Raw genomic sequence first — 16,574 nt, 5'->3', positions numbered from 1 at the left:
AATCCTGATAACAACATAAGAGGTCGGCATTATGATTATTCTCCCCATTGAAGCCCAGAAGGGTTGGACACTTGCTGGAGGTCTCACAGGAAGTGACAGTGACAAGGCATACGCTGACTGCCATGTACAATGTGGCATCCATTCCATCCACCCCCGAGAAAAGACTAGAATGGAGAGTTTTCCTTCAGGCCAAGCTCTGTGGCAGCAGCACATACACCTCCTCTATTTCAATTGTTTCAGGACAGAGCCAAAGGGCAGGACCCCGCAGACACCTGGCCTCATCCATCCCAAGAAAACAAAGCTATAAAGTCCCCCCTGCCTGTCCCCCCTCCCCTTCGGCAGCCACATGTCCTGCCTCTGTGGCTGGACAGAAAAAGCGTTTGGGCGCTAAGTACAGGGCTCCCAAAGTCAAGGCTTTCAGGTCACACTGGTGAATCATTTTGCAAGCAGATGCCACAGGTCCCTTCTCAGAGTGGGAAGCACAGAAGGTCAGCGTCAGCAGATCTGACCCTAAAAATAGGCTCTCAGATGCCAGTCTGGGTGGCCGGGTGTGCGGCACCACACACCCCACAGACCAGCACCTCCTGACCTGGCGAGGCCCTGGCGCACACAGGTAAGGAAGGCCCTTGGGTGGTGAGGCTGGCACTTCTTGGGTCCAACCAAATGTCCTTAGGGGGCCTGGGTATAGGGATTAGAAGCCCCTTTCTATCCTGTTTCTGGAGAGACAGGGAACAGCTGACATCCTTTTAGTGGGAAAGGCTTCTTGTTGTTGCCTGTCTTTCTCTAGAGACTCTGTGGAATTTTCTCCACTTTCTTCTCTCCAAATCTGAGTTTTCAGTTCATTGACCATTTCTAAAGGATATTAGGGCAGGTTAAAGCTCAGTGGGATCTTCCGAGGCATTGGATACACTGTATCACTTTCCAGCAAGGTCTACATTTGTCCATTAGGCCGGTGGAGGGGAAAAAAATCTCAATGGGAGCAGGAGATAGAGATGCTGGGGTGACTCTCATCATGTGTAGAGCAACACAAATCACAAGTAAGTACTCAAAACCCACCCATGAGAATTCTTTCTGTGTCCTGGGTAACACTAAGCATCTTTTGGACACAGGGACTATTTTTGAAGCCTATCCCAGTCCTGGTTGGGAGGATGGGTTTGGGGATGATGCCCTGGTAATACGGGGAGGCTGGGTCATGGAAGGACAGAGCCACTGGACCAAGACAGCAGCGTGTCAGTAGGAAGGTGGGAAGGCATCCTGCATCAGACCAGGTCTCCCTCCACCAGACCCTGGTGCCCTTGTCCCGTGGCTCCAGTGGTGTCTCATGGGCCTGGAACCCAAGAGTGGTTGGGAGCGGGAGGCTCTTACTGTTTAGAAAAGTTGAAACATTCCAAGGGAAAAACTCTGAGTAAGGAGGGAGGGGACACGAGGTATGTGTGGAGAGGCCTTCTCACCCAAGGCCCCAGCAACTGAGGGTTTCCGGTTGGTACTCAGAGCGTGTTCTGGTGCCCTGACTTTTCCCTCAGGGCCTCTTCCTTGTTCTCTTCATGATGAATTCATTTTGGTCCCACCCAACGAAATTTATAAGCAACACCCGAAGGGCTACTGAGCTGAGTCCTGTACAGGGAAAGAGCCTTGGGCATGGGGGTGGGAGTAGGATGTGGAAAGGGGTCTGAGGAGTTAGGTGGGGATCAGTAGCTTTGAAACTTTCTGGGGGGGCCTAGGCCCAGAAACATTCACTCCAGGCCCTGGTGTCAGAGCATAGCTCCATCTGTCTTCTTCAGCCTGACTCCAGAGCAGAGAGTGTTTGAATTTTCACTTCCAGTGACCCTTGATGGCACTGTGCCCACCACTGCCACAGTAAAGAGGAGGACGAGTCTTATAGCCGTCTGGCACCATCAGCAGATATTCACAGGCTGGTAAGAGTCCTCTTCCTCCTCCCAAAGCCTTGCTTATGCCTCATACAGGAGCAATTGAACCCCATCACCTACAGGAGAATGTTCAGACTTATTTATGCCCCATCGTGTTTGCTTCAACTACCCTCTAGAGACTCTCAGCCCCAGCTAAAATGCTCTGTTCACTCTTGCCTACTCTTGACTCAGCACTTAGCTCCCAACAGTTGGGAATTCTCTCTGCACCCTTTTTCACCCCGCTTAGTTCCTTGTTTCCCCCATGAACATTCTCTCTGAGCCCATGTTGATGTGCCAAGAACTTATATTATCTCATTTCATGCAACAACCAGGAAGGTGGCCATTATTCTCATTTACAGATAAGGAAGCTAAAGGCCACATAAGTGAGATGCCAAGGCCAGTGAGTTCTTTTCAAGATTTTGCACCATTCTGCACTTCACATCCGGGAGGAGGGCATACAGAACGAAAGCCCAGGCCTGCCCTCAGGAACATACACTTTGTGACCGAGGATAGAGTGACCTATCTATTGACATGGGTTGGGATGCTTGGCTGCCTGTGTTGAGTCTCAGCCTCACCATTTGCTAGCTTGATGTTGTGTTACTAACCTCTCTGCCTCTCGTTTTCTTCATCTGTAAAGTGGGGGCAGCTCTTCCTTGTTTAGGAGGTTTTGAGAGTAGATAATCACTGGGCATACAGTAAAACTAACCAACCATATATCATTTCTCTGAGTCCTGCCAGGGCCTTGATTTCTTAGTGTGCTTTTGTGGCAGCTATTGTGGGTGCTTGGCCAACTCCAGCCCTCCCAAGGCCAAGAGCCTCCTTTGTGCAGCATCGAGAGACAGGCTTAGTGAGGAATAGTGGCCTGGACTGGAAATGGAGGGGTGGCGGGCCCCTGGTGAAGGCCACACCACCATACTCTACCCCGCTTCATGTTTCCCTGCACAAAGAAGCCTCATGTTCTGAGGGGATGCGCAGCAGGAAATGGTTCTCAAAAGACATGAAATAAAAGGCCGTTTAGTCCTGAATTCACAAGCTGTGCAACTGCCTGAAGTGCCCCCACACATCTTCAGAGGAAACAAAGTCCCAGCTGCTCAGGAGTCAGGAACCACAACTGGCGTGGTCGGACGTCAGAGCCTCTCGGCTCCCGTGCCAGAGCCTCCTCTCCCCGACCAGGGCCTGGGCCACAGAGGTAAAGTCCATCCCAGCCGGCCCCTGGGTCTGAGAAGGAAGCCGAGTGTGGGCCTCCAGCGTCCTCACGGTTTCTGGGAGGCCCAACCCTGCCAAACCCAGATTGGGGAAATCAATTAGGAGCTCGTAAATTACCACCCCGCAGCACTTTGAAACCGTCTGAAGAGTTAATCAAACAAGCTAATGACATCAACACCATCGTAGAAGGAATATTAAATTACCTTTTTAAATGAAGGCTTTTGTTTAATTAAATAAGTTTATATTAATTCACATAATTGCCTCCTGTTAATGTACTTGCCAGAATCCAAGAGAAAAAAAAAATCTGTTAAACTTGGATTGTGTCTGATACATTAAGAATTAAATTATAGGCAACAAAAATTTCTTGGGTTTTCACATCCAAGTTTTCATTTTTAAAAAGTCCACAACTTTTATTTCCTGGTTGGGATCATTTTTTGTAGATTTCAGATGTATAAAGACAAGCACTGACTTGTAGTGAATTAAAAATATGTATATTTATATATGTACACTGCTGCCAAATCCTGCACCCCCACATGCCCCAGCAGCAGGTATTACTTTCCTAATTGAGTCATTTACCCAACCACAATAACATTTTTAGTCTCCCTCTTCCTTCAAGGCACCTTCCAAGCCCACCTTGGGTGGTGTCACGGAAAGAATGTGGTGTGCACGAATTCAAACAGCGACTGACTTTCCCCCATGATCCTAATGCATCAGGAATGTAAATATGCAATGTACACATATCCATGGATACAGAATACCTTCAAAGAGAGAGGAGGATTTTTTTAAAGATTAGATTATGAACGACACTACTAGAACAAAAACTTTTATAAGGCAGAGACCTCTCTGGCCCAGCCCATCGCTCGCTCTTAAGAGAGGGGTGTGTGAGTAAGCTCGGTGGGTGCGGGAGGCAGCACCAGGCCTAACTTCCGAGGCGAAATCAAAGAGGAACTATCCCTATTTGTGACCCACCAGAGCACCTAGATTTTGGCTGACTTAGACTGAAACCCAGAGCAGACTAAGGCAAGTCAAGGACACTGGCTCTGACACCACGGGCGACAGGAAGAGAGCTGCCCTCATCTTTTGAAGTCTGTCTCCAGTCAGAGGCGAAGTCCTCCTCAGACACGGATTTACCCTGAAGCTTCACAACCCCACATGTGCACTGGTATCTTCCAAGGTCCTGTACCTATGTGGTTTTCTTTCTCTTAAAGATATTGTATAAGCTTTGGGACCCACAAAACTTGATTCTCTTCTGGTTTCCTGGGAAGCACTGAAGGACTGAATGGCCTTTTGATATGACCTAGGCCTGGCTGCTGCCACCAGAGGCCTCGAGGAGGACATACCTCTGCTTTAGGGGAGCTCACACTCATTGAGAGGCTACTCACTGCCACTCAAGATGTAAGAAACACCTGGTCACGCCTTCTCCTGAAGGTCACCTTCCTGTGCCTCAGCCCACGGGCTCAGGGTGAGCATCCATTATGCCCAGAGCCATTCTAAAACAGAACTTCCACAGGTTCCCCCATCCTCCCTCCATATACTCAAATAATACCTGTTCATCACGGAAGTTTTAGAAAAGATGGTTCCTTAAAAAGAAGAAAAATCATATATAATTTCATCATCCTAAAATAAGTATATAGCCAGTGTTTCTATTTTGGTGAAATGTATTTTTGTATAAGAACAGAATCATGCTGTACATCCTGCTTCATAAACTTCTGGTTTCTTCTCTCTACTGGCGCAAGTCTCTTTCCCTTTGGTTTCTCAAAATCACCACAGACGTGGGCTGTCCATCGTATTTAACACGTTCACCCAAGGGTTAGGGCAACAGAGAGAGAACCGACATAACTGTGGGGCACTGCAGAGCTGAGCATTGGGAAACCTTGTTCTTAGTCCTGTAGCTGTGTCCCCTGGACACTCCTGACCTGGCTGTCTCTGGTCCCAGCCCTCCATCCCCCCCCACCCCACAGCAGGGCCCCTCACCCTGCCTCTGGGGATGTTCTAGGAGGCTCAGAACTCACTTTGCTTTTGTGTACAGAACAACTTAGCTCCCCGTGTTTCACCTCACCACTTTCTGAATTATGCTTCAGGACTTATCTTTTTCTCATCAAAAGGATCCTCAATTGATATTTTTTTACTAAGCAGGATGTCTGTTCTGTGGCTCACATTCCTGGGCCTGGCTACTGGAACACTCTCTGTAGGCTCGAGGGGTCCACTTAGACATTTAATTGTCCCACTGAAATGAATGATGCCTCTCTTGACCCGGCCTCTCCCATCCTCCACCTTAGAGAGTAAAAGAGTTCAGGTTGGGTTTTTTGTTTGTCTGTTATAGCTGCACTTTATCAAAGAAAGAAGTGAAGCTCAGAGAAGATGAGATGTGTAAACCTGTGAGTCCTCAGAGAAGGGCCACAGACAGTGCATGTTGAGAGGGAGGGACAGAGAGGTAGAGGAGCCCCAGGAAAGTGCCAGGTCCCAAGAGCAAGGAAGATAGAAGGGAAATCACAAATCAGAAGTCACAAGCAGTTTCCTGCTCAGACTGTTCTGTCTGGCTAGCACAGGTAAAAAATAAAGACATGGTTATTCATTATAAAATATAATTACTTACTAACTGAATCCCAAAATAGAACACAGGAAAAAAAACTTCTCTGAGTCCTGACACTTGCCCACAGTATTGACATTTTTGATTTTTTTTTTCCCTAGTTAAAAAAGAAAAACTATAGAAGACATTTTTAAGGTGTTTTGTTTGTTTGTTTGTTGGTTTAGTTTTTGTTTGTTTGTTTGTTTTGCAAGGAGTCAAATCATGGTGTCAAAATTATAGTTTTGAATTCACATCAAAGCCTTTCCTCATTGGGCAAAGGAAACCTTTAACCAAATGCAAGCTGTACCGTCAAAATTCTGAAATGGAGTCAGAACTAATGAAGGGTCCCTGTGTTGATTCTTCCTGGAAATAGCTCCTCAAAGGCGAGGCCACTGTTTCACAGTGGGAAATGGCACTCCAGGCCTTAGTGCTCAAGTACCACTTGGCTTCTGCATTCTCTGTTTTCACAATATCTTTAAAAAATGTTTTTAAAATACTAGTATCTTAGTTTAGGTTCTCTCAAAGGTAGACCTTGAGACCAGGGATTGTGTGCAAGTCAGTTATTTGAGAGATGCTTCGGAAAGCACCGTGTGGAGTGAACAAGTGAAACTGGGAGGGAAGACAGCCAGCAAGGGACGTGTGAGTGAGCAGGTCGCCACTCTGGGAAGCTGGGGCTGGAGCACACGGCGAGCCTCCAGAAGACGGTGTAGAAAGATTTCAAAATGGTCCCACTCAGGGTGAAGGAAGCTGGGGTATTTGTCTACTAACTCCTGCCCCTCATTTGCCAATGACTTCTGGGGTAACTCCCTATACTTTAGGCCTGACCAGGACATGGAAGCAACCAAAGCGTCCTACGATAGATGATTGGATAAAGAAGCTGTGGTACATAAATACAATGGAACATGACTCAGCCGTAAGAAGAGATGAAATACTGCCATTAGTGACACCATGGATGAACCTCGAGATAATCATGCTAAGTGAAATAAGCCAGGCAGAAAAAGTTGAAAACAACATGATATCACTTATATGTGGGATATAAATCTAAAAGCAACAAAGGAACAGGACAAACAAGCAGAGACTCATGGACATGGACAATAGACTAGTGGTTACCAGAAGGTGCGGGGGAGGGGGAAAGGGTGGTAGATGAGCCAAAAGGGCCCGTAAAAAGGGCCAAATATATGGTGACAGAAAGAAATCTAACTATAGGCCTGATCAATGCAAGTACCGGAAAAATCCCTCAAGCAAGGAATTACAGGGGCTTGAGAAAGGCAGACTTTTGTGTATAAGGGCACTGCCCATTTGTGCTGCAGTGATCTGAGCCAAGGAATGAGACAGGGCAGGGATAGTATCTGCTACAGCTGCCTATGTTTAAAAACCTACAGATTTCACACCAAACTCTGGCTTTCTGACTTCTCATAAGAAGATCAGAGAATCTGGGCTTGCATTCCCACTTGGAATGGCAAGCTGTTGCCCCCTTCAGAGGGGGCGTTTGCTCTCCAGTGTGCCATAGTCCCGCCCACTCCCTGATGTCTCCTGCCTGAGGTCAACGGTTAGGTTTTTGCTTGTTTTATTCTTTAACGCCCAACTCATTTCCCTCCTCTGTGTAACCCGCCTGGCCCCTCTAGGAGGGAGCTTGAGTTTGGTATCCTTTGAGGAAGAGACAGGCTGATGCTGTACATAGGCCAAGCAGCCTTCGAGTTGGCATTTGGTTTCCTGGGACCAAACCTTTAAATATGAAGCTGTAACAGGAACCTGGAGGCCTCTCTTGACAACCTGCCCAGCTCTCATTATGACATTTAGCCTGTGATTGATACTGTGTGTGTCATTGAGACCTTGGCAGTTAATCTCTGGGTCGAATCTATGGAAACCAAACAGAACAGATTTGTCTTTCCCTTCCATTTTGGCTGTGATCTGGAAAACAGACGCTCCAGGCCTCTCTGAGAGTCAGAGACTGAGGAGCCACGCAGAGAGGGATGCACAAAAGCCGCCTTCAGGATCTGGAAAGATTACAGGTCTGTGGTTTCTGGCCGGCTCTGCGCTTTGTTCTCGTCCCCCATCAAATCTGCATGCTGGAGGATAATAGATCCCAGAGCTCCTCGGCGTGCCAAGCTGCTCTGGGTAGACCGCACCACTTCCTCTTCTGTCTGGAAATCCAGCCGAGGCTTTCAGCACGGAGCTGGGGCTGGAGATGGCTCCTTCCATAGTATAATGAAGGAGGAACAGCCTCAGCAAGGGTGAGGTCAGCGTCAGAAATCAAAGGGTTTCAGAATGCAATTTACTCCAGCATCTCTCTGAAATCACCTCTTCTGAAGACTCCTTTAGTGGCAAGCAGGGTTCAAAATGGCCTGCATCTCCAATTTAGGTACATGGTACCCAGCTTCCACTCACTTTGAAATAAGGAGTTGGTGCTGTGGACGGGCTAAGCTCCCGACCTCTCAAAATCAAGGCGCCTGTGGGCCTGTCGCAAGGAGATCTATAACTACAGGAGACTGAAGTGTCTGTGCTGGTTACCACCACAGAAGTTTCTGGCCATCCCCTGAAACAACTCTTTCCCTGGTGACCGAAAATGCCAGCAGGCAGGCCCCAGAGTGAAGTTCAGATCTGAGTTACCACCCACTACTGGGGTCTGTCTGTCCAGGATTCTGCACTTTGCTCACCTTGGCTCCTTCTCCCAATTAGCTCAGTGGCTCAGTCCTGCCTCAGCAGCTCTGGGTGAGTCCGCAGCACAAGCTTCACTGTTCTTTATACATTTACCCATTCATTCATTCATTCATTCATTCATTCCATTCATTCACTAAATCATTCCCTCATTCAATAAATATTCTCTGAGTACCTCCTCCATGTTAGACAATGAGGCTACAAAGATAAACACCACTAAGGAGCCATCTTCAGGGAGCCCAGAGTAAGGTCGTCCAGACTCTTACTCTTCCCAGTCCTGAACCCTTATTCCAGGCTAAAGAGCTGGTCTCCACTTCAGTGAGAAGATGGAGAGCATACTGAACACCCTTGCTATTCTTCTCTTGCGGCAACAGCTCCTCGACTCTCTAGGCACACTCAGGCAATTATTATCAAACTTTGGTGAACATCAGGCTCGCTTGGAAACTTGTGAGTCCTAGGCCCCTTCTCCTGGTCTGGAGTGCAACTCAGGAATTTTTAGCAAGTACTGGATGATTCTGAGGGAAGAGGTCTTTAGATCACACTTTGACAGACTCCAAAGAAGGGTCCCCTTTGCTGCCCATTGCTCTCATTCCCCAGCTTGGGATTTTGCAGGAGAAAGTCACGGAACCTGGCTTCCCACAATCCCCAAAGACACACACTGCTAGCTAGTGAGACTTTAATTTATCTACTGTGATCTTGGGTGAATCAAATTTCCCAGAGCAGTGGTTTCAGCTCTTTCCTTTTCTTTTTAAACTTTTTTCTTAATGTAAAATTTCAAACACATGCAAAGAAAAACAGTAACTATCTTGCAACTGTTACCCAGCCCCAACCACCAACATCCATGGCAAATCCTACCTCATCATACCTCCATCTATACCCTCCACCCCTACACACAATATATTATTATATTTTTCCAACTATATTATTTTGAGGCAAATCTCAGACATTATATTATTTCATCTGTGATTATTTCATTTGTATTTCTAAAAGACAAGGCAGGCCCTATGGTATAATTTAACTGTCCTCTAAATCTTCTGCAGATTAGATGTTAGATCTAGACTCTGAGCACTCTGATCAAAGATTCAGGTTTTCCTTTGGCAAGACTACTTTCGTGATGGTGGTGTGTTCTTCCATCAAAAGGCCCATGATGTCTGATCTTATCTTCTTATGTGGCTAGCAGTCAATGTTCAATGCCAACACCTACTAGCTCATCATGTGTTACAAAATGGTGCTTCCTTCCTTCTTTATTATTTGGAACACTTTATAAAAGAGAAAAATTTCCCCATCTACCCAGTAGTATAGTTTGTGTCAGAAAGGAACGATAAATGCTAGATTCTTTCCCTTTACTTACCTGTCGTCAAAATAATGAGCTGGTTCACTAGCACTTCCAACAGTGAATAATTGTTTTATGTATCATTACGATTTAAATTTTTAATGTGTTTCAATTCACCGAAGTTATTTTTTTCTCATGTTCAAATTCTTACTTTTGACAAGTGGGAACCCCTTCCAGTTGTGTTCTGAACACTTTGACATGATCCTACTAGTCTTTGAGGCTACCAACCCCTTTTTAGCCATGGTCTGCTACACCTCACAGTCCTCTCAGCAATTATTGTTTTCTTAAAGGACTAAGACCATGTGTTACATTCTCAATCTACAATTCTCCTCATCTGTAAAATGGAGATAACAATAGCACCTACCTCATAGGGTTGTTAAGATGATTAAATGAGTTAACCGTCGTAAAGCACGAGGAACAGTATCTGGCACAAAATAAATGCTAGGTAAATATTTGCAAAGAAATGAATGAATGAATGAATGAATGAATGAATGACATCCCCTCCCTGTCATGAACCACTATGTTTCTTAGTCACTTCTCCCTGTTCTCTCCCTCCAATCTCAGAGTATAACTTCCATTTCCAGGCCGCCTGAGTGTAGACGCATTGGTCACTCTGCTCAGGGAACAAATGCTGCCCAATCCCACAGCGAATTCATTTCCTTGGTGACAACAGGAACTTTCCTCCTGCATTCCATTTGCAGAGCTCGACAAGCTCTACAAATACACATTCTGCACCCCATACAAATATGGGGGCACTCTGCACTCTATGGTGAGTTAACATGCCTGCCAACCCCCTAGTGTGAAAGCTGCCAACATTGACTTCGACTGTCCTAACAAGTTGACGGACCCTCACACAGTCGTTTCCTTCCATCCCAAGGCTCCTGGAGCCCTGGGAACGTGCGTGGTTGCCCAGACTAGATAGGCTTTGGATTGACAGGAGCGCCCTTCCCATGGGCGCCGGCTCCATGGCCTGGAATGTCAGGGACCTTCTGGGCCTTCGTATTCAGTTCAAAATGGCCCAAGCCAGCGGATTACAGTCAGATAAAGGAAAAAGTGGGCACAAAAGAAGTAAAATCTAAAAGAAAGAAGGCAAGGAGCAGCCGCCGGCTGAGATTTGTCACGGGTCTGCTGCAAATCTGCCTCCACCCGTCAGAGGGCCCCAGCACTCCTGTCCTGGAGAGACTGGAATGTTGGGAATATGTTGTTTAACTGCCATTATGACCTTTCTTGTTTACGTCTGTGGCCTGGGAAGAGGAAGCAGGAGAACAGCAGACCTGGGAAATATCTGCCAGATCTTGAGATCAGTTTATTCCCACCTCTTTTTGAAAACCCATTCCCTACCTCTGTCCCTTGCTAACCCCAATCCTGACCCTCTCTCATGACCAGCTGCAGAAAGGAAAGAAAATCCCTTGGCTCCAAAATGACATCCGGAGAACCGAAGACAAGCCTCAAGAATGCCTACCCATCTGCCCAGAGGCTGCTGCCGAAGGCGGAGGAGGGGGAGGCGGAGGACTACTGTACCCCCGGAGCCTTCGAGCTGGAGCGTCTCTTCTGGAAGGGCAGTCCCCGGTACACCCACGTCAACGAGGTGTGGCCCAATCTCTACATTGGGGACGAGTAAGTGCCTAGGCCAAGCCCAGGAGAAGGCAGCCAGCCCCTCCCCAAGTCACTTCCCTTGCCACCTTCTCACTGTAAGATTTTGCTTTTTAGGTTAGTTGTTCCGTGAGAACTCTATTATGAATATAAACTGGGTTTATATTCATATTACAGAAAACTCAAGAAAGGGGCTTAAGCAAGTTAGAGATTGATTTTTCTCTGACAGGAAAGGAGTCCAGAGAAAGGCAAGCTGGGGCTGGCATGGGGTCTCCAGGGTGATCAGGGACTCAGGCTCCTGTGCTTCTGCTCCAACATGCAGAGGGTGTGGCTTTCTTCTCCAAGGTCGCTGCATGGGCAGAGGCTGCTGAGAGAGCTCTAGCCATCATCTATAGGATCTAGACTGCAGAAAGGTAGAGGGGAAGTAAGAGCAACAGAGCATCTTTCCAAAGGGAAGTCCCATCCCAGATTTCCCCTGTCCCTAGCTGTAAGGGAGGCTGGGAAATACAGACTTTTATTTTAGCTGGGTATAATACCAGCACGAATAAAGTCAGTTCTCAGGTTGATGGCATAGGAACACATCAACCTATGGACTGAGAAACTCCTACTAGCGATAATATTAACAACGATGATGCCTATGACCTATTGAATACTCTGTGCCAGGTACTACGCTAAGCATCTTACATGCACGATCTCATTTTCACTAAAACTCGATGAAAGAGGGCATCTAATTACTCCCATTTTAAGGATAAGGAAGCCGAGGCCAGAGCAGTTAACTGGCCCAAGGCCCACATCCAGTAGGTGACAGAGATCTGGGATTCAAATATAGTTTTGCCAAATCCAGAATATTTCATCTTCACTCCTCCCTCCATCCTCAGGATTCCAGCTCATGTTCTATCTCTCCAAGGAGCAGATGGCACAGAGCCTCTGCATGTGTGATTTTATACACCTCTTGCTGCTTAAAACCTAAAGATAACTATCTAGTCATGGGAAATCCAGGGGCAGCCTCTATTGTCTTTTTTTCCTTAATATTTTTAAATTAACAAAGTTATAAAACTTGCACGCCCTTTTAGAGTAAATGAAACTAAACAGAGGGTTATAAAAACAAACTGCATAATCTCCTTTGTTCTTCTCTCTTGATTCTACTATGGTGTAACTTGCATGCTTCTACTTTATGGGTACTATTGCAAACATAAAGAAACGTATACACGTATACATATATAAAGGGTTTTTGTTTCCTTTAAACAATTTTTAGGGAAAAAGTATCATATTATATTTCACTTTTAAAATTCTGCACTTTTAAAATTCCATAGTATAGCTATACCACAATTTATCAAATCATTTCCCAGTTGTGAATATCAGGGGAACCTAAGTGAGAAATTACAGGAATGCTCTGTACTGTTTTTTTTTAAAAAATAACAGCTTTATTGAGATATAATTCACATTCCATAAAATTCACCCGTTTAAGGAATACAATTCACTGTTTTTATGATATTCACAGTTGTGCAGCCATCCCTATTATCTAATATTAAAATATTTTCATCATCTCAAAAGGAAACCCCATATCCATTAGTAATCTCTCCCTATTTCCCACCTTCCCCCAGCCTTAGGGAACCACCATTCTGTTTTCTGTCTCTAAGGATTTAGCTATTTTGGACATGTCATATAAATGGAATCATAATATCTGGTCTTTTGTGACTGGCTTCTTTCGGTTAGCATAATGTTTTCAAGGTTCATACAAGTTGTAGCATGTATCAGCGTTTTATTATTTTTTATTGCCAAATTATCTCTGTACTATTTTTGCAACTTTTCTGTAAGTCTAAAATTAGTTAAAAATAAAACAGGTACACATATACTTTGATACCAAATATTACTTTAAGAAATATAATTTACAGAAATAAGAGTACCAATACATAAAGAAATATGTACAACAATGTTTATTTTTAACAGTTCAGAGTAGCAAAGAAAGAGGGGGTTACCTGAACCTCTTGTCTTTTCATAATAAAATATTCAATAAAGATAATAAATACATGGTTTTCCTACTATAAAAGTAATATATGCTTATTGTATAAATATATAAATCTTAGTTTCCCTATTTATAATAGGTTAACAAGAGAACCTTCTTCATAGGGTTGTGTGGATTATGTGAGATAATATACATAAAATATCAGTGCAGTGCCTACTACTTAGTGAGTACTCAATAAATGTTAGCTATAATAAAATAGTAATTCATGTAAGGAAGAAAACTTTTAAATTTCCCAAAATAATCACCAAAGCCCACTACTCCAACGCTACTTCTATTAATATTTTAGTATATCTCCTCCTAGGTTTCTGTATATTATTTTTGGTTTTAAAATTTCCTTTCACATAGTTGTAATCATACTGACCTTATTATATATTTTTCATTTATTTAATTATAATGTTAATGTTATTATAACATTAATTATATTATACCATATCAGATGAATATAAAATCATTTATTTAACCACTTCCCTATTGTTGGACATACCAGTTATTTCATGTTCTTATATAAATAATGCTGCAGTGTAAATTTTTATGCATAAATTTTTTAAATATTTAGGGTTATTTCCTTAGATCTGACCCTAAAAATGGTATAACTGGGGAGAGGGGGATTAAGATTTTAAAACTTACACTGTCTGTCTTTATCTATGCTGTTAGCTTTGCCTAAAATGCCCTTCCCTTCACCTCATTTCTGTGTCCAGAACCTATGCATTCTTCAAAGTCTACTTAAGTTACTTGTGCCATGAAGCTAGCTTTCCTCAATCTCTATAGTGAGAAGTTTTTTTCTCTCTGTATATTATAGACTACATTTATCTTTCATACAACTTATAATAGTAAGTTGTATTGGATTCTTACCATGCGCCATGTCCTGTGCTAAGCACTTCAACTCTACAACAACCCTAGGAATGAGGTATCATTTATTACTCCCATTTTACAAATGGGCAAACCAAGGCTCATAGAGTTCATCCATTTTGTCAGTCACTCAGTCAGTCAGTCAGTCAGTATTTACTGGCACTTTACTAGGAGCTGTGAGTATATGAAGAGAAATTAAGTGATCAGCCCAAGGTCATATCACCAATAAGTAATAGAATTTATTCTTAAACCTAAATCAAGAAAATGTGGTCAGTCAGATAAAGAAGCTGTTTTACAGTTGAGGGGAAGGGATGTGCAGAAATGTAACAGGGAACAGAAAGAGAAGCATGTAGCGAGGTGAAAGGGGTGTGGAATTTGAGTCTTGGCTCTGGCAATTAGCAATTGTGTGATCTTGGACAAGTTATTTTATCTCTCTTGTCCTTATATAGCAACTGTAATAGGGCTTATCTCATAGGGTGAAGATTAAATGAATTAAAACAAGTAAAGTGCTAGAGTAGTAGTTGGCACAAAGTAAATGCTTACTATGTGCATGGTATTATGGGTATGAGGCAGCATCACAGAAAAGGTGCATTCTGGGCTTGACTTTGGAAGATGGGTAGAATTTCAACAGAATTCCAGGCAGATGAAGCAGGATGAGAAAAGGCATGGAGGTGAGAAGACACGGGGTGATGTATCTGGAATATAAGGGATGAATGTGGTTGAAAGGGACCTTCAGAAGGTTTTAGACTAAGCCAGATTCTACCACTATATGGTCAGCTTAGACAGCAGTGCTGTAATAACAGGTGACCCCACAACAATGGTTTATCTCTCGCTCACATGACATGTCTATGGTGGGCCACTTCTAACTGGGCTGCATGTCCACTTTACTCCAGGACTCAGGACCCAGGCTGACATCCACGTCCCATTGGCCAAAGCAAGTCCATGCCAAAGCCTCACGTAGATGGAGCAGGAAAATGTAACCTACCTCTAGGGAGGGGCAGCAGATATTCTAGATGATAATGCATCATTTTCCACAGTCACAGTCTACTGCAGGTGTAGTGGCTTTGGGCAGGTTCTTTTACCTTTCTGGGTCTATGTCCTCATCTCTAAAAATGGTTACTGAGAAGAGTCAAAGGAATATGGAATGTGGAAGCATTTCATAAATTATAAAGAAATAGATGAAAATGTAATTACTGTTACTTAATGAGAAGGAAACCTGGGAAGGTAGGTCAGGGCCAGCTTATGGGAGCCTGGATGCCAGTCGAGGGACTTTATTCAGGAAGCCACTGTGTGTATTTGAACAGGATAAACATGTTCTAGTTAATAAAGTGCCAGAGAGTAGGGTTTGATGCAGTAAGATATGCTTGCCTCCTTGACATCTGACCATAACCTTGCTACTCCCACCAGGAAAATGTCACTGCCCTTTCAAATCAATCCAGTTCTGCCTAATTGGGCCCCCCCGCCACATACACACATGCACAGCGTCGGCAACCTCCAAAGTCAGTGTGTCTGACCAGTGAGCACAATGTGGGGAGGAGGCTAAAGTCCGCATGACGTGGTGCTTGTCCCCACCTCTGTTCAGGGTACCTCCTAGACATCCATTTAACAAAGTTACTGAGACTCGCAGATGCTTAATGAGAGAGCAATCAGCCCCATTGCCAGTGCAACCACACAGAGGTTATAACCTATCTGAGAGCAGGCACAGTGGTCTGTGTTCCTTGGTATCTTTATAGGTATTGCCCACAACACCAAAAAACTCAGAGCTGGTTCTTCATGCATAAAGCCTCAGATTTAATTTGATATTTGCATTTAGGTTGAATTTTTTGTTTCCCTAAAAGCATCTAGGATTTTTGAAAGCTGAATATCAAGGCTCTGGGAGTTAGGGACCCAGGAGTGAGGAAGGACATCTTGGGGCAGCCAGAGCCACTGGCTGTTCCTAGAACTTAGACCAGTGATGTCTGGAACCCACTGGGGACCAGACTTACCCTGACGAAGCAGCTCACTCTTCCCCCCTTCTCTCTGCTTAAGGGTGTCTTTATGGAGAGAGGCAGAATGGCTGAGCATCTGCTCTGGAGCCACAATGATTAGGTCAAATAGTGGTTCTCATGTGGCCTCAAGCAAGTTATTCAAGCTTTCTTAGCTTCATTTTCTTCTCTTATAGGATGTAGATTCAGTGTGTTAATACAAGCGACATTTAGTACAGTGCCTGGCACACACGGTAAGTGTGAACTATTATAGATCAGGCAGGTTCTGGTAATTTGACTCACATTGTGACAGGAAGATAAAGAATGGTCACCATACTTTGCCACTCAGGGTCTCTGTGTACTAAGGGCAGCCTTGGGACACAAAGTAACCCTGGTTACATTTCTCTCATGAGATGCTATCAGGTTGGAAAGCCAGGTTGGAAGGAAGGTCCTTCCTAATGGGCCTTCT

The 16,574-nt window shown here is 44.5% G+C and overlaps 1 protein-coding gene across 2 annotated transcripts in view; it reads left to right on the top strand.

Annotated features, from left to right (window-relative positions):
* Positions 1-546: 546 nt before the first annotated feature.
* Positions 547-16,574, top strand: part of DUSP29 (dual specificity phosphatase 29) — a 33,872-nt gene continuing 17,844 nt past the window's right edge. The window contains exons 1-2 of one of the 2 annotated variants that reach the window (XM_039872167.1): positions 547-613; positions 11,060-11,290. In XM_039872167.1, coding sequence (XP_039728101.1) covers positions 11,094-11,290 — 197 coding nt within the window. In that variant the 5' untranslated portion in view covers positions 547-613; positions 11,060-11,093. Of the gene's footprint in view, positions 614-10,956; positions 11,291-16,574 lie in introns of those variants that run through there. The other variant, XM_039872166.1, reaches the window with a different exon arrangement.

Source organism: Pteropus medius, unplaced genomic scaffold, assembly GCF_902729225.1.
Source record: "Pteropus medius unplaced genomic scaffold, Ma_sr-lr_union100, whole genome shotgun sequence".
In the NCBI taxonomy this organism is placed as follows: domain Eukaryota; kingdom Metazoa; phylum Chordata; class Mammalia; order Chiroptera; family Pteropodidae; genus Pteropus; species Pteropus medius.
This window is presented reverse-complemented; position numbering and strand designations above follow the sequence as displayed.